This window comes from Mycteria americana, chromosome 7, assembly GCF_035582795.1.
Source record: "Mycteria americana isolate JAX WOST 10 ecotype Jacksonville Zoo and Gardens chromosome 7, USCA_MyAme_1.0, whole genome shotgun sequence".
NCBI lineage: Eukaryota > Metazoa > Chordata > Aves > Ciconiiformes > Ciconiidae > Mycteria > Mycteria americana.
The window spans coordinates 48,260,956-48,283,451 of record NC_134371.1 but is presented as its reverse complement, the minus strand read 5'-3'; the positions used below and the strand labels follow the sequence as shown (position 1 = coordinate 48,283,451).

The following is a 22,496-nucleotide window of genomic DNA, read 5'->3' as shown; positions in this document are numbered from 1 at the left end:
CCTGTCTGTATTCACTCTTCCAACTGTAAAGATGGATACAGACCTAACAGGTTTTGCACACTAATGGTTTCTATTGGTGAGCGAACTACTAAGTTTCTGGAAAGTTGAAAAGCAACCTTTAACATCTAAAATGCACTTACAACAATGTATGCAGTAGGCTTGGTTAATGTACTGCAGCAAAAGTGATGCCAGACAGATACCTGGTATGCTTCTTCAGTCCTTTACTTGCACTTACTCTGGTCATCAACCTAAGACTGATGTAGATGTCAATGAACTGAATCAGACAAAGGGGGTTTAAGTTTTAAAGCTTTCTGGAGGTGTCTACGTGTTAGAAGCTGATACCAGCAGGTGCAGTTCGTAGCCTCAGGTAAAAGCAGGTCCATGTTGTCTTCTGAAGCAATATACAATCTAACTGCACTTAGGCAAGCTCTAAATATTCACAGAATAACTTTATGCTGTCATGAAATTAAAGATGGAATAAAAATTTAAATGCCTCATTTTTATTTAAGTGGTCCTTTGAAATGCATTCTTTTCCAAACTGGAACTATCTACAGAAAAAAGCTTGAGCATTTCTAATTCCAGAGGATGCATAGTGCCTGTAACAATCAAAGAATGTAGTGGGCCGCCTAATTCCACTGTGGACATCTGATACAGTGTGCCTGAAGCAATCTGCTGATCCGGAGCACCCACACGTGCGAGGCCAACACAAATTGTGTTTTCAGTAATTTCTGTAAGAAAGAAGATTAAATGCTTAATTTATTGACTAATCGTCCTCTCATAAAGGAAAAAGTACTCAAAATGCTTAAGCTTTAACACTGCTTTCTTGAAACTCCAATTAAGAAATCATTGGAGTGGCCTAGAAAGAAGCTTGTTCTTCAAAGAAAATAAAGCTTGTATCTTAGGGATGTTTATAAGCAAGAATGGGAGTGCAGCAGAAGTAGAATATGAAATTCATTCAGGAATTGTGTTCCCTTTGAGGAGACTGCTGCTTCTGATTCATTCTATATGAAGGATAAAATGAAAGGATCTTCATTTTAACAGTATTTAAGGAATAAACTTTTAAAAGGAGGCATGTAGCTAGATGAACTTCTATTAGAAAGTTTTTCTGTGACACAACTGAGTCATCTTTATAGCTGCTGTGATTTCACCCTTGGTCTCAATAAACATCTTTCAAAGTTTGCTTTTTACTAGTGTTAAGAATTCAAAGTCAAAATCACAGTTCTGCATTGCTGGGTTAACCTAGATTCATGCTGGTATTCATGTAGAGCAGAGTGTGACCACTCTAAATAAAATGTCGCAGAGATTTTTTGAAGCTTGACAGATCTAAAATGCTCAGAATCCTTCTGCCTCCTGCAAGTCTAATGGATCAGAGAGCTCACAGTTAAAGAAGGATAGAAACAGTACAGGGTTACCAGACCGAGGCTTTGGCTAAACCTCCAGGAGCCACTAGTGCTCGGTCATCTGTGCTCACTGAATGTTCAAGCTCTGCCAAATCCATCTCATGACTAGGATTTAAGGCAGCTCAATTCCACTGCAGAACAAGAGAATGCTAAGATTAAGAGGAAGGGAGAAGAGTTCAGAGGCTCATCAATAAGTGTGATTGAGAGGGGTAGTAGCAGATAAAAACGTTGCAGTAATAGTACCTGGTTCTTCTCCTTGGAGCCTCCTGTTTTGAATAATGGCAAGAAGCTGTTCCGCAGCTTGATTCACGCTCATGTAGCGTGGTGGCTCATAAATCTTTCTTCCTCTGCAGGGAAAGAAAAGTAGAGAAATTTCACAAATAATCCATTTAATTATCCCTGGAGTTCTTGCCGTTTATTTCAAGAAACCTCTAGACCAGCAAATTGAACTTAAAACAGGCCCAGGGTCTCAGGCCAGGCCTTTTAGACAAGAGTGGAATTTTTAAGAAAGACAGAAGTCTCTTGTGCTCTCATCACACCTGTGAAACAGCAGGGCCTCCAGCTGGCAGATCATTTCAGTCCTAAAAGCAAATTCAGCTGCTGGAAGCAATACGCAGGTTTTGCAGCTACTCCTGAAAGATGCATTAGACTGAAATTCAAGGGCAAACTACTGTTTTTCTGTCAAATGCCCTGTAGACAGATGATTACAGACTAGAAATATATTCTTCAATGAAATGCTGCTTTCTTTGCCAACTGTGGATTCAGTCAAACAGATTTTATTTTGAAACTCCAGAATAAACAAACCTCAATGATACTGTGAGACTTCACAAATGTTAATTTAGACCAGAGTTACAGCATGCGTATAAAGTAACCATTTATATTTGCCACTGTCAAAACATACAGATTGCAGAGAGATGATTAACATGTGGCAAGAGCTTTTTTGAATACAGTTAAATGAACTTAAGAGCATTTTCTATATATTGCTTATTTAGCTGTTTGAAAAGGTATGTATGTATTCAGTACCTCTCACTGTTTGTAGCCAGTGTAAGGAAGAATGAATTCAGAACATTGTTTCAGCTATTAATCCATTTCAGGATGGGACAGAACAGTAGTAAAATAACACTTCATTTGCCAGACAGAAAGCTTACCCCATTCTGACTTAATGCTTCTCACAGAAACAGTTAAAAAAAAGATCATGCTCTGCTCCAATTTCATTCAGTTATTGTAAAGAAAGCCAGGTCCTATTGTAATGAACAAAAAAGTTCCACTCCTTGTATGGAAGAAAAGACCATGGCCACTGAGGAGTACAAGAGGAGAAGGCAGGTAAGTTCAGTATTAGACTACGGGCAAAGAACCTTTTTTCCTTGTACCAAAAAACCCCTTGTGAATACACTGTGTGTTTCTATATATTTTCAAAATGGTGACTCACTTCATGAGATTCTCCAGAGACTGTTCCTTCACTTTAATGTCTGTAGAACAAAACAGATATTAAAACGCAGGTTCCCTACAAACTTCCCACTTAGTTTTCTATGTAGGTAAGCTTAATTTAATTAGCAGATTCTATAAACTTTATAACAACATTTTAGCTATTACAGGAAAAAGGAATATGGATTACATTCTACTGTTTCATATGTTAATTAATCACAAAGTATTGCGATTTTATGCATGTGTTTTTATCCAAAGACAGGGCAAGTTTCACAGATTTCAGAGCAACATAGATGAATAAAAATACTGCTAAGTATACAAATAGCAGACATATTTACCATAGGACAGCTAAATGCCAGCATGTTTAAGCACACCAGGGTATTGGGACTACTCTTAAATTGTGAGTACATTGTGGTCACAAAAGGTAGAACAGTATGACTGATCAACAGTGATTACATCACTGCCATGCAGGAACCTGACTTTCGTTAGCACTTCCTTTCTGTCCCAATCAAAATTTAGAACAATCTTCTGTTATGGGGAAAAAAAAGGATTTGGGCAAAAATGAAATAGAGAATGGGTCAGGTAAGACTCTGCACATCTGCAATTTTATGAAACTCTACTTGATCACAGTCTCTCCAAGAGTTATCTGTATTCAAATGCCCGCAAAATACTATCATAGTGAAAGCTGGATACGTTTTAAATCTTGACTTTTAAAAAAAGTATTGCTTAAGTTATACAATCAACTCCTAAACCAAAGTAGCTCTGCAGAAAGGGGTTTAAAATGCAAAGCTGCAAGACTGTTAGTGCACAGTTTACCAAATTGCTTATATGTCTGTGAAGTCACCTTGAATTCAGAAGTTTATCAGCACCAACCTTTTTATGTCACGTTTGTTTATCTGGTAATCTAACCTAGTTGGATAAACAATCAATACATAGACCAGAATGACCAAGTAGTATTAAGGGAATAATTAATTTGGAAATTGGTAGTCTTCAGCTGTGAGCTACAATTAGATGCAGATACCACAACTGCCCCTGAAACGTGAGATTTATAATCCAATTTTACTGTTTCAAAAAATTTTTTTGAACTTTCTCGCTTTCTCACTACCATGTAAAAAATTAAACATAGAAAGGGAGATAGTAGAAATGATTATACAAAATATCTAAAGAATACTTTGTTTTAACATATCATAGTTGTAATAATCCTTGTTTAAAACACTTCTGAAGTCATCCTTCTTTAAAACAAATCACCACAATTCCAATTTTTAGCCAATTTTGAAAACAAACAACTTTCGAGGCATTGGAAAGTTTGATGTTCAATGATGCTTACACATTTAAATTGTTTCCTGCTCAGGATTCCCTCCAGTTACCACAGAATCTGTTTTTATTTAAAATACTAATTTATTTAGCACTGAGAGATCCCAGCTGTGTTTGAAAGATGATACAGAAAGGTATATAATCATATATACAAATATGCAAGTGCCTTACAGTTTATATACAGGCAGTTCCATAATCTTTAAGGAGTTAACTAGACTAGTAGAATTACTCAGAAAGTGGCTTTCAGCAGAGGATCGTTGGGTAGGATAAAGACCAGACAGCACCATGGGAAAGCCTGGGGACAGTAGTCAGGTGGGAGCAGTATTCTGTTTCAGCTCCACGATCAGCAAGGATTTTTTGCAGCACTGAAGCTTCTCACATAACAATCACCTTTTGCCAAAACATCTTTGGATGAGATAATTTAGGAAAGGGAATATCACCTTACAAAACAGAAATGTGGTTAAATGTATGATTTAGCTCCCCAGAAAGTCAAATGTGTTGAGCTTTAACCTAATTAAGTCAATAAAAGATAGCTGCTAGTCACTGCAATCTGACTTGGATCCTGAGCTTGATCTAGCCTAAAGTCACACTGATCTTTAGAGCAAATATGGGCCTCCTGCTCCTATTTGACTTCTACAAAGGCAAAACTTATGGATTTTCTGAAGAGGAACTAAGAAACTCCTGGCCGCTGTAGCATGAAAAATGGCTGAACTGACTCTAAGTACACATAAACTAACGTCCCAATTTTTGGTATATTTTCAAAGACATACGTTAGCTAAGAACATTTTTTTAATCACAGACTTCATCTCATGCCTATCACTATTGTTTCTGGACGCCACAGAAGACGGTAGCTAAGGAACCGGGGTAGCTGCTGCTTACCAAGTAAGCACAGTGTGTGCATTCCATTCTGCCTGTTCTTCTCAATCTTGTCAAAAAAGCTCTCTGGCTTCCATGTATCTGTCCAGAAAACTATAGAAACTGTCTCTCCAAAATTGTACAACTGTAAAACAAAGCAAATGCAATAACACATATACACAATAAGAAAAAAATAAGTAGTAGAGCATACAAAAAAATGCTATGAAAATCATGAACAACTGGCAACACTGAAAAGTCCTGAGCCTAGTTACTAAGGAACTTTCATACCACAGGGAGAGTACTCTCCTGCAAGATGCTTAAGTTTGCTCTTTCATAATACACAACAAAACACTGCATTAAAAAGAATGCTTCCTTTTAAAAAACCTGCCCTGTGCTTCTTGACTAGTTCTAGTGCATTCCCTTGCATTCCCTTTCTTTTTAACAAAATCTGTAATTACTGAACTGGTTTTTCTTCTTCATAATAGAGATGTGCTTATTCTTTTACTCTCCAAAGAGTAAAGCATGTTACAGAATGACTAATGAACTACCTGTAAAGTTTTTATCTATCTCTGCATTCCTCTTTTCAGTGTATACTAACTAACTTTCAATCTACCTTCTATTGTTTGTTACTTAATTCTGAAGTCCTTTTAAAGGCAAAACTTTGTAAGACTAGCACGAAAATTAGTACTTATTATTTCTTATTTTGGTTAAGGCTAGGCAACTTCTAATAATGCCATAATACTTATAATGTTTTGATTCTACTGACATAGTAGTACTTGTATTAAAACAGCACTTTCTTGCAGATGAAAGCTGTATCATGCAAAAGAAGTTACAGTCTAAAGAGACTGGATACGAAGATCTGAAGGAAGAGACAGATTGTGCATGAAGCAGAGAGGTGCAACCTTTTTTATGCACATATGGTAAGAAGAATATTGCTAGCAGATTCTGTGTCAAACATACTGATTTTACTCTCAGTCTTAACACTATTTATTACTGTAAGTGCCTAATCTCAGTGAAAACATTTGAAGCAACAGTCTTGCCAATCATTTCCAGTGATGCAAAAATGAAAGTCATATGTAACCTAAAGCAGCACTTGGCTTGGAAGTTTTTGTAATCAACTTGAAAAAGGGCAAACCCACGCATCGATTTTGATCAATTCAGCTCTGGAATGGGGCCATCCCAGATGGATTTTACAGCTTGCCAATATTCTGTCTGCTCAAGCCCACCAGAGAAACAACAGCTATACGGACTAACCTCCCCACTTTCTCTGTAAACCTGGAAGGAAAAACTGCTTTTCCAAGCCCACTACAGGAGGCACTGTGTGTGCTGTTAGCAGAGAAGAGGACCCTATGTAGAAGCAGCTCTGGCAGCTCTGTGCCATCTGGGGATTCCCCTATACACACTTACTTTACTGTGGCACTAGGTTGCGGTTTTAACTCCTTTACGCTGGCAGAGCAGAATTTGAATCAAAGCAGAAACATGTTTGTTTTCAAGGGACCAAAAGCTCAAATTTTAACCATTCATGCTGATAGGAACAGTGTTTATTCAAAGATTCCTGGAATATTACTGAAAACATTTCCTCTTTTAAATATTTCATTCTAGCACAAGGACAAGAACACACAGTGTACATTTCACAACCTAAAGGTTCTTCCAGTAAACTAAATATAGGTTGAACCAAATGAATTGCTCCTGATGTAACTTGTTAACTATTTCAAGGCTGTGTTCTAGAAAAAAAAAAAAAAGCTATGTTTTGCCTATTTTTCATGTGGCTAGCTAGAACTCTGTCCATTTTGTACCAAATCTGAAGAAAAACTATTAGAACAAGGAGTTTCTCTTTCTCCCCTTCACTCTTAGAGCATCTGGGAGCAAGTTAACCTTTAATCTCATTGATAGTGTACCTTCAGTCATCAACAAGTGCTGAAATGTCTGGTACCAACCTAACTAGCTTACTATCTGCCACCTGAAATCCACTGCAGTAGTTTCCCAAAAGCAGCAGCCCTCATTCAGTACAGAAAGTGGCCTCAATTAACCTCAAATCTTATCCCAGTCCCTTTGGCATTTTGATAACCTGAAGGAGAGAAACTTCCACCTCTGCCTTTTAGCAAAGAAAAGGATGTGCAGAAATGGGCAAAATGTTACTGATAAGTATTTTGCTGGGAATCAGATCTTTTAAACCATTCTGCCACATATTAAAAACAAGTTGGGCATTCAACTTTATACCCTACAGCACTTGTTCTGATTGTTATTTTTCTCTTTTCCATTGATCATTTCAAAGATTCTCCATAATCTTTGCCAACAAGAAGTTAAGCAAGTTAAGCAGTGCTTTTTGTGCAAGCACTGCCAGTCAGATTCACTGAATCTGTCCTTTGTTCACCAGGTTTTGCATTAAAACTGAAGTCTGAATGTCAAAAAAGAATAAAACATTTTTGTCAGAAATGGCCTGTCTATTCAGTAGAAATAACTTCAGAATATCTTCACGAAGTACTGATATAATAATAGAAAACTGTACTTATAGTCTCACAAAGATACACTTTTTTCCTCAGCACCTGGACAGCACAGAAGTAGCTTCTACACCAACAAGATGGAATGGGGCGTATTTTATTAACCTCCTAGAAATGCCTCTGCAACTTATACACCTCTACTAACTAAACATCTAAAGAACAGATTTCCTAGCATTAATGCATACATATTTTTACTTTAAAGAGGGGAAAATATTACTTTGGAAACTTTCTGGTACTCCAGCAATCTATGAATGCTGTGGAACGGAAGCAATAAATGGATACTCCTATTGTGCTTGACTACTTCTAATCAATTACCTTACATGCACTTCTACAGACACAAACAAATATTTCTTTCTCATCCAGCATTTGATCTCTGCAGATGTGTGACATGTATGCAAACACAGGCACTGCTCTTCCACCAGAGCAAGCCTGCATTGCAGAAGCAACACATAACTCTATCAGAACTTACATTTTTAAGTAAATGTACCTCTCTCCCTGTACCTCATGCAGATTCAATTTGTTCCTAATACAGTTTCCTGTGCTGTGTTCTAATTTCTACCTCTTGAAATCTAGCATGAAGTATCAGACTTTCAAGAAAAGCCTTGCTGTAGAGAGAGAAGTAAATAGCAAAAATTCCACTACTATCCTAAGGATTCAGCAGTTACAGAGGACGGCAGGTCCACTAGAGCTAGAATCCACTGAAATTTAAAAAAGATTCTTTCCACCAACCATAAAAGACTGAATAGGGCCCCAAAATTCCAGAAATCGTGCTTGTTGTTAGAATAAAACTGTGGCACATATTTGTTAACCAAGGTGTATTACAACACAACTGAGTATTAATGTCATGCTTTGAGATTGTTAAGAAGAAGTTTAATAAGACAATGAAAAGCTCTGTATATTTTCAGTGAAAAGATCATGCTGCACAGTTGCTGGCACAGCTTTAAAGAGAGGCAATGGCAAATGAAGTTTCACAGTGGTCTTCTGTGTGCTGTGCTCTACATTAAGCAGCTGGGGTTTAGGAGTGGGCAAGATCTGTTTTGTACAAGCTAAAACATCTCAAGCATCACACTTGCACTAATCATCAGATTTGTTAGAGTGCCTACATTCTCCTCAGGCACAAAAGTGCCAGAATTTCAAAAGGGCTCAGTGAAATGGTTGGACAGACATTTCGTGCTCTCAGCTTGGAAACTAACCTTCTTACCTTCTCCCTAATGCTCAAAAACTTCACAGAAAAATTTCAAAAGGTCATTTTGAAAGACCTCAGTCTTTGGAAATACCGCCCCCCCCGCCCAAGTAGTAATTGGCTTAAGCAAAGCTTTGTGCACTTAAATTTTGCAATGCAATAGCTGAAGTCAGGAAAGGAAGCCAGAACTCTCTACTCCGAGGCAACGCTCTGTCTGCTACAGTTTTTTCTGCCTCTCACAAAATACTGCAGAAAGCTGTTCTTCAACTCACACTTTCATCACCTCAGGACAAGCTATAACTTCCCATTTTATTTACACACATAATATGAAAGAATGTCTGACAACTTTTGGTACTGAGGTGCCTGTTTTCAGTTAGTATTTTTAACCCTTCTGTTAATGATCTTTCTTATTTTACTTGTTGTTTGTGTAAGCAGAATTGATTGCTAATTGAGAGGCCAGAGTAAACTATGAGAGAAAAAGTGCTGTACCATGATCTCAGCTTGGAAAGCCTGCATGCAAGTGAAATTTCAATGAAACTACTGAGCAACTCTGTTAATGGCCAGTCTGAATGACATCAGACACCTGAAGCTGTCCAGATCAACAGTCCTCACTTAAAATACTGGTGTGGCTAATCACCACAAAAATATTTGGCATAAGAAGGAACAAGCTGAGACTAAATAGGGAAATTAAAAAAGGAAGATCTCTGAAAAGTACTAAAGCAAGCAGGAGAGAAGATGCAATATAATATTAAAGGTCAGCAGGGCAACAGCGCAGAGAAACCAAGAAGTAAGCATTTCAAAATGCAGACATTTATTTTTACAGCATCTTTCCCAGAATTACTGCTCTATCAGCTGCAATGGTGACAAAGCAATTCTTCACTTACGAGCCTACCTCCTTTCCTAAAATTTCAAACAGCTTCAGAACTGGATACATGTCAGGGGAAGAAGGTAAAAAGGAGTCTCATTGTTACATTTTTCAGACCTGGCACCTGTATACACATGCAAATGCCTGTAAACCCTGTAGAACTGAAACGCTATTCAGCTATGTTCTACATTGAGATGGTCACAGGTTACATTGCAGATAGTAGTTCTCACAGGACAGGTGTGTTCTGCAAATGAAGATACTGCACAGCATGATCACATCCCACTGACAGACACCAAGAGGCTTTTTCTCCTAAGGCTATTCCTCAATGGAATTTGGAGACCGTAGAGCACCTTGCATTATCCAAGGTTGCTTCTTGATAAATCCCAATGAACATACACAGAAAAGCTAAGACATGTTTTGTTTATCCTTGTCATAAGAGTTTTGACATGATGCTATGCAACGTTCATCCTCAAAAAAAGGAACCTAACAAGTCATATTTTTCCCCTTATCCTCTGTAACCAGTTAACAACCCTCCAGATCATATACATCAGATTAAAGGGCTCCTGCTGTTCTTTATATTATATATCGTTGCCAGAGAACAGCTTAGGAAGTAGGACAATCATCAATAAAGAGGTAGCAAGAATCAGTCAAGCTTCATTTTTGCTTGTAATTGGTCATATGACACAACCACAAGCCTAGCTCTAGCCCTTTACACTATATTATTTAGCACCACAGACCTTTAGCAACTTTGAATGCCTCTCATGAGAACCTTCACATGAAATTGAAAGTTTTTACCATTCACACACACTATGACTCCTTTTTGTACTGCAAGCCAACAAATTGGCTCAGCTGTCCTAAAAACCTCCAGTCCCCTTAGTACATGTCAGAGAGAAAGGAACTGTGAAGGAAAGGATGTTTGACTGAGGGAAGCCCACTCCACATGACTGCAGTCTTCAGGAGGCAGCTGAGACAAATCACATAAAAGCAGCTGAAGGGAAAAACACATTTTTCTCTTGGCTGCCTCCTGTATCAGCACTTAGGAAATAGCCACTCTACAGCGGAACAAAATTCAGCTATCAAAAGACTCAGAAACTCCAAGCAAACTTGAACAGGACAGGATTTTCCCTCCAAGGTAATGTCATCTTATCTTTAATAACCTCCTAAGACTCTTCCCAGCAATGTCAAACATGATTCCTTCCCACCCTGGTCACTTGAGTTACTAATCTGAAATGAAGATATCTAAATGGAGAAAAAAATCTATTTTGATTAAATGGATGTTTCTGGGTCATGTTTGCTGGTGACAAATGGCGCTAAGTTGAACAGCAATTGTGCGTAATGAAGTAGTGTGAGTAGCAGTGATTTAACCTTTAACTGGTTTGAGAAACAAATGCCAACTTCTAAAAGGCTCAGAAGCTGGTAGTAAGTGAGAAAACCAACCAGTGATGGAAAACAGTTTGTTTTAACTGTCAGTGAATAAAAAACATTTTGTATAGAGCCCCTCCTTTTAGAGCAAAGAGTATTTTTGAAGATTAGGGCACAGAGAGAGGGTGGAACTCAGAGGTTCCGCTCCTGCAGCTACTACAGGTTTTCTATTTGACTATGAGCACAGCGAGTAATGATAGCTTCAGCTTCTGTATCTATAAGTAATATTTTTCTACTTGACACTGAAAATGTACTCACCTGTTCAGTAAAGACTCAAAAATAACATAGTAAACACTGCTTTTGCATTTAAGTGATCAGCTAGTAGCAAAAAGACAAAACTATTTTATAACTGTAACTGTCTTACAAGAATTAACTGGACTGCAAACAAAAAAAATCAAGATGAGTCACTGAAAGAAACAAGGGGACATGCAGATGTTTGTTCTGAAGCTATTCAGGTGGAAAGTGGGTATGTCTCAAAAGAAAGGCAGGTCTTTGCCATGACGTGTTTTTTTCCTAGCTACTCTACCAAAATGTAAAGTAAATGCTTTCAAAACTAGCAATACCACTCTCCCAGAAGTGAGTGGCTCATTTTAGTCCTTTGTCTCATCCCATGGCTTGCCTCTAGCTTTACACTTTAGTTCTCAATCCTCTTTTTTTACAGTAATGCTGTTATCTCAAGCCATTTCAAGTTGCATCAGTCCTTCACATGCATCACAGGTCAGTATGATGCAGAGTCTTCCTCATGTGTTTGACCATCCATACTGCTACCTCAAAGATACATTACCAGAACTCGGTCAGAGAGAATTCTGTCCTGAGAGCATCACTCGGGCCAGTGACCTCCCAAACTAACCCAGATGTCATGCAGATTAGGAAGGAAGTAAAAAGGTGTAAATTAGAGATACTGAGTTTTCTGCCTCTTTATTCTAGGGCTAAAAGCCTTAGCAATCAGCCATATTCTGAAAAACTGAGTATGGGTACAGATAAAGCCATGGAAGTCAGGTTAGGCTCTCCCTTTGTTCTCAGCTTACAACACTGAATCCTAGTCAGATAGAGCCAAGGCAATGTCCTGCTCACAGGGTAGCTGAGCAGTAGTAGAGCAGAGGTAAGCCTGTTACCTAAAATACTAAGCTTTCCAAAGCTATGGGACTACAGTACAGCTGCTGATGAGGAAACCTGAACAGTCTCTCTAGTTACCACCCACTAGAAGTGCTGTCTAAGAATTTCGGCCTTCCCCTGTCCCCTCTCCCTGACTTCCCTGGCAGTGTGCATAGATACCAAGCTGCATGACTTTCTTCTCTGGTGGTTGCTCCCCACTATAACAGGAGTCAGAGTGATCAACATAGCTACATGTCAGATTCCAGACAAGAGAGGTGAACCTGCAGAGAATGTGCTAAGAGGCACTCGCACACGGGCACTTTTCCTGGCTTCTCCCCCCTGGCCGTATTCATTTGGTTTTGAGGGAAAAGATGTTCTTCAGCCTTGGAAAAAAAACCTGACACAGTTGTAGCACAGGAAGAACAGTGTAAAAGAGGGAGCCACAGCAAGTCATAGAGCCTTATGCCCAGTCAGACTAATACTTTGCTAAGTTATACTATCCCCTGCTTTCGACAGCTATAGCTCATTATATCAATCTGTGAGAGCTTCCTAGAAGTTCAAAAAGTTTAATTTTCAAAACTAAAAAAACGCCTGTTCTTTGTACAAATACAATCTCCACCTGTGCAGCCTTCAAAACAGCTGTACTGGTTCTGTGAAATGGCAAGACTAAAAAAAAAAAAGTATTTGAAAATAGATATTCACCCTTCTTTACAATTTGGCAAGAAATATATCTATGAATTGAAGGTGACAAACCATCACTAATGATCTACTCGCTTCAGTAACTCACTACTGTACAAGAAAACTGCGCAACTACCAGAATGTTGTTGGCTGCACAGAAACATTGCTCTGATGACAAGAGACATGTTCTTCTCAGAACAGACTGGGCTGTAGCTGCATTTTACTGCGAGCCTAATCAGCAGTTACAGCTCACTACGCATATGGCTTTCAGAACAGCTTATAAAGGTGTTTCCTGTTTTTCTCTAGTAAGAAAGAAAGAGGTTTTGTATCACAATCAGATTAAAACAAGAAAAAAAGCCAAGCCTTTTCTGTGGTGAAGCAAAAGAGGAATCCCTTCTATACTTGACAGCAACTTGTTTCAACTTTTGCAATTTGAAACACAGTAACTCCAAAACTAAATTGATGGCAGGAGACAGCCAGGAATGTAAACACTGTTGAAAGAAATTATAAACTTCTACCACAAGTCTAATTAAATCACAGGCTGCTTTTCTGTAAGATATCCCTCACTTGCTGTTTATGCCTGTAAGGAGCAATGAAGAGTTAAACATACAGCTGGTTATAGTCTGTCCGGTAATACAATATGATCACTATTTCCTAAAATGCTTTCTACAACAACAGGAATGTTGACTTATGAGAAGACAGCCCCTCCCAAGCCAGAATGGAAATGGGGACTAATGCCAGAGTGAATAACATCACATTTCCTTCATGGTCTGTTCCCTTCAGCATGGGATAAGGAAATGGTAAACTAACCTCCAGAACTCTGCATATGTGAAGAACCTTATGGACTGTTAGCAATATATTCCCAGTTAGTTTTCTGCTCTTTTTTTTCAATTAACCTAGAAGCTCTATACTCCTCCTTCCTATGCCTAGCTGGAGTTGTGGGGAAAGCAAACTTTCAGAAAACTTGGTCACCTGTTCTCTTTGGGAATACGAGCCTTGCATCTTCCTTCCTAATGAATGTAAAAGAACAGTAAAAAGATAGCGGATAGTAGAAACTACTTGTCAACAGCTTGACAGCAGAAGCAAACTGTGCACCACCATGAAGCCAAAAGGGGAAAGGGTGAGCCCCAGCCTCAACTCTTGTGTTACCCGCCCTAGTAAGTGCAGTCATGCGACAGCTGCCATCTGTCTGCTGTACATGTAGATTTTAGACACCAAGGAGCCTATTTCCTTCCTAAAAGATAATTTTGCCCAAGTCTTACAGCAATAGGCAGGTATCACAAAGAAAGTGCTCATGGGAAGAATTATAAAGAATGTGAATCCTGTGCTGCATTCCCTTTAGCATTAGCATTCACATCTCAGAATGGGTGTCAATGCGGTGTTGCTGAACTGCCAGATCAGACAGGGCTCTTGCGTTTCTAAACCATTCAGATGTGATCAAAGCCAGCGATAATACACAACTTATTGCAACAGATTTTCTGCTGCTGGGCAGCATTGCAGTATGGCTATTGGAGTTTGTCAGTGTAAATTTGAAGGTGTCAGTTGTTTGTTGAAATTTTAAAAAATTGGGTTCTTTTATGTTAAGCTAGGAAAGAATGCTTCCTCCTTCAGTGATGAAAACTTATTGTTCAAACCCTCAACTCTTGTCTGTAGTACACTTACATTCCTGGGCTTGCTTTTTGTTTTGGTAAAGTGGGAGCTTGGTTTAGGGGTTCCCATACGCAGGGAACCATTCTGAAACTTGAGAGGGCAGGTTCTGTGTTAAAGTAATGAATGAAAACAAGAGGGGAAGCTTCAACTAATTTATGGGTGATTAGTTATGATACCTACACTGCCGTAACATTTTTCATGCAGGAAAAGTAATAATGGACCTATTCATGTGTAGTGAAGTATTTTCTTGGGGGACACTAGACCCTTTCTACTTTACCCATTCAAGAAGCACAAAAACTGTCATTTGTTCTTCTAGTCCTTGGCTAGGTAAATCCCTGCTCTCTCAGCAGATGGGCAGAAAGTGAAGACAGGTCAACCTTGGAAAGAAAGAATGCATCATATACAAGATTTTGGAACTAGTTACAATCTGAGTTGGGCATATAGACAGCCTTGTGCATGTGTTCTTTTTATGACAAGACCAGCATATTTCTCAACAGGGTAACAACCTAATTTAAGAATAAACTTATCGGGTGACCATCAGTAGTAGAGGGAAGCCAACATGAGCAAAGCTTTATCTGTAAAATAACTTAAATATCAAAGTCTCCTGGGGCAGAGGGAAGTAGGAGAGCAGAGAAGAATAGAAGTGTTACTATTCATTTTCACATGCGCTCATCAAAAGGGACTTCTGACATGTAGCATGCTGAAAAGGAAGTGTTAAATTCTGACAACAGAAGTGTACAGTTGCTACAGATCTTCAAACTTCAGATTGCAACATGCACTGCCACAGCAGTAGAAGAGCTCACCAATTCTAAGTTTAGCAGTTGTGGAATAGCATATATACAAAAATGTTACCTGTAAACCACAGCAGCCCACCGCATTCATTATTGAAGCATTATGAATGACCTTGTATGGAATCCCCAATTTTACTGCACGTAGTACTAAATCACTGTGTGTTGTGGCCCTGTGTTAAGAAAGGAATTAAAGATTGAAAAGGTAAAGTGACCAAGTGTTACTAGCATTATAGTTTGTTTTGAAAGTAAAATTAAACCATTCACAACTAGGGCAATGCAGAGGTACCAAAAGGGCAACAATAACTTAACTAATTGTTACAGGAAAGTAAAAACTCCAATAAGGCTTCCATATGTCATCTTCCCTAGCTGAAAATACAGGCATCCTCAGTATGTTATGGTTCTTTGCAGCTTCCTGACGTCATTAAAACCGTAACACCAACACAATTGTTACTTTTTAAAGTAGCTTTGCCAAGTACTTGAAAAGGAAAGTTCCATTTATCCTTTGTCTTCTGCAGGTGTCTGTTGGACATCTGTTGAACTGTAAAGGTCAACCCTATTTGGCATAGACTTCAACAAAATGCCAATATTTCCTTACTTGCTGCACAGCCAGGCCTTCTCCCATCTGCACCAGTGCATGCCAGGAAAGCAACACGATCAAACAAGAACTTTGAACAGCCTGAGGTAAACTGCATGCAGTACTTGGAAAAAACATCCTTAGACTAAATCAACTTTTATCATATTTAAGCCAAATTACTCAAATTAACAATGCCTAAGTTTGAGAGATCAAGTTTATTCTGAAATAATTAAGAAAATTCTAGTTAAGCTTAGAAGTGAGCTAAATTTGGCTCCAGGTCTAATGCTCAATAAAGACCTTGCAATGACTGGTGCAAGAATTACCGGGTTTGTAGTTAACACAATTGGGATTAGAGTCCTTCTAAGATGGTAAGTATATACAAATCCAGCAAATTTTTGAACTGCAGCAATGTTTATGTATGTATCTTGCTTGCATGTATGCTTACATACATGCTAGGCACTCCATTTTCCATGTGAAATATGAAAATGCACCTACTCCTTGCCTAAATTTATCAAACCTGAACAATGGCCTTAGCCATCTCATTCCCAAAATGTACCATACATTTCTGTGTGGCCATTCCAAAGAAGGAAGCAAAGAAAGAAATAGCATATGCCGATCAGAATAATTAAATAGGAAGACTGCTTTTACCCTGGCCTGGTTCAGTTACTCTAACTGAATTCCCCTGATTTTTAGCCTGATAATTTTGATACTGCATGTCTGACTAGCACCAGTCAGCAGATCAGATGCTTCTACTTGGAACACAAATGTGGCAGCAGCTGGCAAGGCTGTAAGGATCAATCATTTAAAGAAATCAATTTCACTGGAAGAAAAAAATTAGAGGAATCTGAATTTGGGAAATCAGAGACCCTGATACAAACAGGCTCCCAGACCTAGAAGAATGCAGTAAAGTGATCTAAAACAGCACTTTGGTTCATAAACAAACTATGCTCCTGACTTCCATAAGCAAAGCTCATTTAAGAATGTCTGCTCTAAGAGAAGAAGGGACTAGTTTTATGGCCTTGTATTATTCCCTTCATATACATAGGACAAGGAGCACTGGAGGATTTTGTGGTTATGCTAATACTGACCAAGGGATCAGCTGGCTTTATTCACTGAAATTTGCTCCAGCCAGTATTTTCTGCCAATAGATCTGCCCATAATGACTGTAGCTAAAAGCAGAAGTGCCCTCATGAGCACTCACCGACAAAGGCTTCATGGAGATGGAGTCAGCCCTCTGCACCCAGAGCTATACTACTATTTTCTGTCACTGATACAGATTTTAAGTTCTATGGGTAGTAATAATACGAATGTTAGCACCGGAGTAGATGAAGGTGGGCTTTCCAGTATACTACTAAAATTGTCAGGTTCCTACTAGCACATCCATAGCTGTTACCACATATGCAGATAAAAATTTGCAGTGAACAAGTGAGAAGAATGACAGGGGCACAGCTTGTTTTATCACTTTAACCATTAACCACCAACACCTGATATTTCCTAAGGCTGCCAGGTACTCTTCTTACCTGCAAATATACTTGAAACTCTATGATCATCAGTCACATGGCTTCTATCCTCCTCCCATATGCTCCTCTTAGGAAAGAGTACTGAATGTTTCTGTCCTAGTAACCTCATGAACCCCTAAATCCTTAGGGCTCTGTGTGGGTATGGGAGCAGTTCTAGCTGCAATATTACGAGCTAAGAACATAAACATTCAGAGAGAAGAAACTCACTCAGAAAAAGGGTAGTTTTCTACATGATGTAGTATGTTAATCAGAATTGAAGTATTTTGACACTGAAACTAATGATAACCGAGGCAGATCAAGATACTGCTTACAAGCAGCAATTACATTTCAATATATGTAGGCTGGTTTTTTTTCATCTTGTGTACTTACATCAGTCACTGAATCAGAGCACAAGGGTACAGGTAACATGGCTCTACACTACATGAATCCTAATTTTAATGTTAACATGCATTGAAAGTATAATTAATATTTCTGAAATACAGCATCATCTGCCCATAAGTACTAGTTTAATATAATATTCTCTTGCCAATTCCCTTCAACCTGTATTTACATAAATTATCCGCTTTTCACAGATGTGCACACTGCTCCTGTTTTTAATAAACTCTCTCTCTTTTCTCACTCACAAATAGGGTGCTCAGTGATTTGATTTTTTCTTGTGCCCCTTAACACTGTGGTATAAATCTTGAATCACCAGCTGGAAACTAAAAGCTCTTCTCTATGGCTTGACATTACAGATTGATGATGCCTGACTGAAAAGACAGAAGGAGATCCTTCTGGTGATAGAAAAAGACTATACTTTTCAGGAGGAATAAAAAGTGGAAACAAAAGGCTTAATAAACCAAAATGAGAAGACATTTATAATGACCTAAGTGATTTTTAAAACTAGCATATATCAAAGCAGAAGCACTGTACAACCAACAGTCAGTATTCATTATGAAGCTGAGCATAAAAGCTGCAGTTTATAAGTACAAATAGCAACTAAAAGAATACTTTTTCAACACATAGCACATTTCTTAATTATGTGATATCCTAGAATTTCTTTTGTTAGCAGATAAAACCTGGAACAAAATATTCTCTATAAAAGCTAGCATGGAAAATGAAATAAGTGACTGCTGAAGAAAACATTTATACATCCTGGAGGGTCCACATTCCTATCTATAAGGGATATCTGGGCAAGGAAACTCCAAAGCAAGACAAAGTGTAGACAATTGCATGTATATTTTTAATGCAATAAACAATATACAGAGACATAAAAAGTGCTTCTAGTCTGAAAATCAGCTTCTTCATAAAGAATTACAGTTATGGACTATGGCTCCTTCCTACTGAGAAAAGAGAGTGGTCAAGCTACAGCAATAATTAAAATGTTGCTTTGTCTTACCCAAAAGGATCACCAACTACAAGAAATGCGACATCACAAACATCAGCTTCTTTTAAAATGCTATCTGCTTCTTGTTCCACTGTTTCTCGGTCAGCCAAAATCAATTCTTTTCCATAAAACTCTTCCTAGAAATTGAAATTAATAAGAAACACCAAAATAAGACACTTAGGAGTGTTTTTGTATCTCTCTGGGTGCTCACTCAGGAACACAGACAATGGATATTGGAAAGGCCAACTTTATTGTTCTTCCCAGCAGTCTGACCCATGTCTTAGAGAACCCTGCCTCCCCTCGTAAGAACTCCTGAGCTTCCCATAAAGTAGCTCCTGAGTTGACAAAAATTAGTCAAGCACATTATTCTGATACTGACTTGTTTTTTTTATGCCTTCTCTGTCAGTTGAGGAGCTGCTCCAAAAGTAACTCAATCACACCTGCATACTGAAGGTACCTGGTGGACTCTAGGCATAGTTAATTTAACCAGTCATCCTACTGTAAAGCATCCCCTCTCACAAGTCTGAGCCTAACTGCTTAGGTTAGTTATAATATTGACATCAAACCAGATACAAATACGATGCTAGCTATACCACAACCTAGTTTTTTGTTTTTCCTTAGTACATTGTAACTAACCACATCTAAGGAATTATTTCATATTAATCCTTCATCTTCAATTCTCTGTAAGAAATACTTTACTATGTATACAGGTAAACACGTATTTGATTGTGTCCTTCACTTTTCTGCAGCAGCTCAGTAATCATCATGTCTCTTTGTATGTTTTAAATGCCTGTATTTCCAGAATCAACCTCACATGTGTAATAAAACTTCAGTTAGTTCTCGAACATGTTGTCTGACCATCCTGAACATACCTCTAAGTCACATGTCACCATACATTTCACATGCTCTTTAAATGATTAGATACAGTTTTTTTTCCAGGGCACAAATCAAAAAAGGTGGTTTTGTTCTAAATAGTATTCAGAAAATTTGGGTGGTATTACAAATATTAACAAACTGATAAAACTATTACGTCAGTTATGGTCTGGAATGTTTTCCTCTGACTTCTCCTGTGACTTCAATGATAGCTTCATCTTTGCCTGCAAAGAATAGTGAATTGACAAGAGAACTATCATATTTGTACAGAAGCGGAGTAGTGCTTCCATAAAAAAATCCATCCCATAGCTACAGTACTAGATATGGGACCTCTGTTACTGGGTTTGGTTCCCTTTTCTAAAGATGACTTCCTCACCGTTTTTGAGTAAGTTTCTCCACCTCTGTAAAATAAGGATATTATTTTCCTTGTGAAACAGACTGCAACCTGTACAGATTCAATAGAAAGGGGATCAAATAAATGTATAAGCAAATCTTGTATCTCTGATTCAGAATCGTTGACAACCTCCCTGGAGTACTGCCGAGGTCTATACTAAACAAACTACTACAAATTTTGACACCCCATTTGTTTTATTAGGTATCTTACACTAGATGCACATTATGAAGTAGTACAGCACAACAGGAACTGATCTATAAAGCAAAGCACTTGGTGCTGAGAACCCAGTAACAATGCTACATACATTTTGGTGGGTTTACCATTGGACCAGACTAACTTTAGTCCAGTATTGTAGGTGAATGCACACTATAGAGCATATTAGGTGCATTCCCAGAATCACACCTTTCAGTTTGTTTTTATCTAATGGAATCTATTTGCATGCTTTGAGACTGCTCCACAACGCAAATCAAAGCACATTAATTAGACAATATATAAAAAGCACCCTCCTGACAAAACCTAAAATGTAGACTCACTGGGAGGTCACTGGGTCCAAACAGTTCTTTTACCAAATTGAGGGCCAATTTAGATGGCCAACATCAAACACCTTTTAATATACATTTTAGACCAACAAGATAAACTAAGCAAGTCATGTCACATGAATTTTGAGATCTGATTTTAAAAGCATCAGCACAGGAGGATTTCTAAAAATCCCTGCAGGAAAGAATCTGTTCTTTATCTCTTGAGAACTTTCCCATAACTTTTCATGTTGCTTAGGAGAGACTGACCTTCAGATTACTAAATAAACCATTCAGCATGGTCACTTGTATGTAAACTGGGCTGTATTATCAACACTTAGTGATTAATTCCTATATTCCCTCTTAGGCAGTTTCAGGTCAGACAGCATCTTTTACTTTGTTTTTATTGATCACTTTTCCCAGTTACCTCATCTTTGGGACTTCAAGGTTTCCAAAAGGCTTAAAACAATAAAAACAAAAAACAAACAAACCCCCAAAAATAACCACACCAAAAATATTCAGCATTTTTCTGTTTCAATGTTTTATTTTTGGCTGGCTAGGAATCCATCAATTTTTTTGATAGCAAATGCAGATTTTGCAAAGTAAAAATATCCAAGTAATAATTTCTATTTTGCGATTTTCCAACTATCCAACAACAACAAAACAACGTTTTGAGTGAATTCAGTTCAGATTGCTTCAGTGTACTGAAAAAACAGAAAAACATGGAGTATATCTTCATTTCAAAATACAGCAGATATACCAAAGATGGCCCCAAATATTCTAGCCTAGCTTGTATATCGAAACCACATAATGCTGACTACAAGCCAGAAGTCTAACATGCTGTATGTACATACAGGTATGCATACAAGTACTTTATGGCTATACAGCATCTAAAACCCAGACAGCATCTCTGTATAGTGCTACACAGCTTATTCGGAGGCGAGATCCCTGTTCTGTGGGTACGTAAGCTCTTTTTTGTGTATTATTTCAACATTAAACTTTACCTTTCTATGACCAGTGAACCCATCAGAGTTATAATTTGTACATTTTTACTACTGTCTTCTTCCATAAGGTGTGGAAGAAGACAGTAGTAAACAAAAAGCTATTCTGCATGTTGTTCAACAGCCCATCTCTGACTGAACTGCATATGTTCTGGAAGTCTCAACATGGTGAGACAGCTTGGCCCACAAGGAAACACGGAAATGTGAGACAGTCAAATTATTATTCCCAGCAGGCACACCATAATACCTCAGGCTGATACAGAGGTTCAAGGCTCCAAAACATGTATTTTTCTGGTACGTCTTTTGATTTTTTTGTTTTTAAACAGATCAGACATTTTTCTAACCAAGTTCTCCAATATTTCAGGGTCTCCACATATGGTTAGAAGTTGAGATGAAAACTAGTGTCAATACTTGTAAGAAGGAAAATTTTATTTTTGTTCCAGTCTTTTCACAAGGTAGCAAAACGATTTCTCCTATAAAATATGGTACACGAAGGTCACGTACGTACTTTTTCCAAGAACATGCACTGTTAGTTTCTCTAGCTGACGTTACTGACCTACCAGCCCCAGCACCCTCCTTGCTCCTTGGTGCGAGGGGCCTTAGGGCTCTGTGCGACAGCAGGCCAGACCTACCAGCGCTTCCTTGCCCACCGTGAGGACGGACGTGTAGGCCTCCAGGTACACCCTGCGGCACCGCCTCACCGCCTCCAGCCCCTTCACTGTGATGTCCTTGGCATCTCCCAAGCCTAGCCCAACCAGATACAGCATGCTTGGGGAGGCCGTTACAGCCGCCAGGCCCAGTGCCGCCGCCGCTGTCACCTACTACAGGAGGGAAACGGGGATCAACCGAGGCGCCTCACGCCCCACCACGCCACCGACCGCCACCCCCGCCCCACGTCTCCCCGCTCCTGTCACCCGCCTCTTCACGCCAGGGCGCACCCCCCCCCTCCTCACACACCGCCGGGCGCGCCCATCGGCCGCCAACGGCCCGTCTCCCACCTGCCTCCCGCCGGCCGCGCCGCCGCCAGCGGCCACACCCCCTCCGCGCTTTGCGGCGCTCAGCGGCCGCAAGGGC

General features: G+C 38.9%; 1 protein-coding gene across 2 annotated transcripts; it reads right to left on the bottom strand.

Moving 5' to 3' along the window:
• Positions 1-480: 480 nt before the first annotated feature.
• DPH5 (diphthamide biosynthesis 5) lies at positions 481-22,488 on the bottom strand. 2 transcript variants are annotated; one of them, XM_075508248.1, is made up of 8 exons: positions 22,421-22,488; positions 22,055-22,240; positions 18,652-18,776; positions 15,241-15,349; positions 5,019-5,139; positions 2,830-2,869; positions 1,644-1,747; positions 481-728 (listed from the first exon to the last, which is right to left on the bottom strand). In XM_075508248.1, exons 2-8 carry the CDS (start codon positions 22,187-22,189, stop codon positions 505-507), a joined length of 858 nt encoding a protein of 285 aa, XP_075364363.1. In that variant the 5' UTR covers positions 22,190-22,240; positions 22,421-22,488; the 3' UTR covers positions 481-504. The 2 variants fall into 2 exon arrangements, with proteins under 2 accessions (XP_075364363.1, XP_075364364.1); XM_075508249.1 differs by having other exon boundaries at positions 22,055-22,243; positions 22,380-22,424.
• Positions 22,489-22,496: the final 8 nt, after the last annotated feature.

Bases quoted from the DNA above. Each gene is read 5' to 3' on its own strand.
- DPH5 (XM_075508248.1), bottom strand. From the start codon at position 22,189: ATGCTGTATCTGGTTGGGCTAGGCTTGGGAGATGCCAAGGACATCACA. The intron at 15,350-18,651 runs GTAAGACAAAGC...TTCTTAACACAG, and splicing joins GTAGTTGGTGATCCTTTTGG to GGCCACAACACACAGTGATT. The intron at 1,748-2,829 runs GTGAGTCACCAT...CTTTCCCTGCAG, and splicing joins TCTCTGGAGAATCTCATGAA to AGGAAGAAAGATTTATGAGC.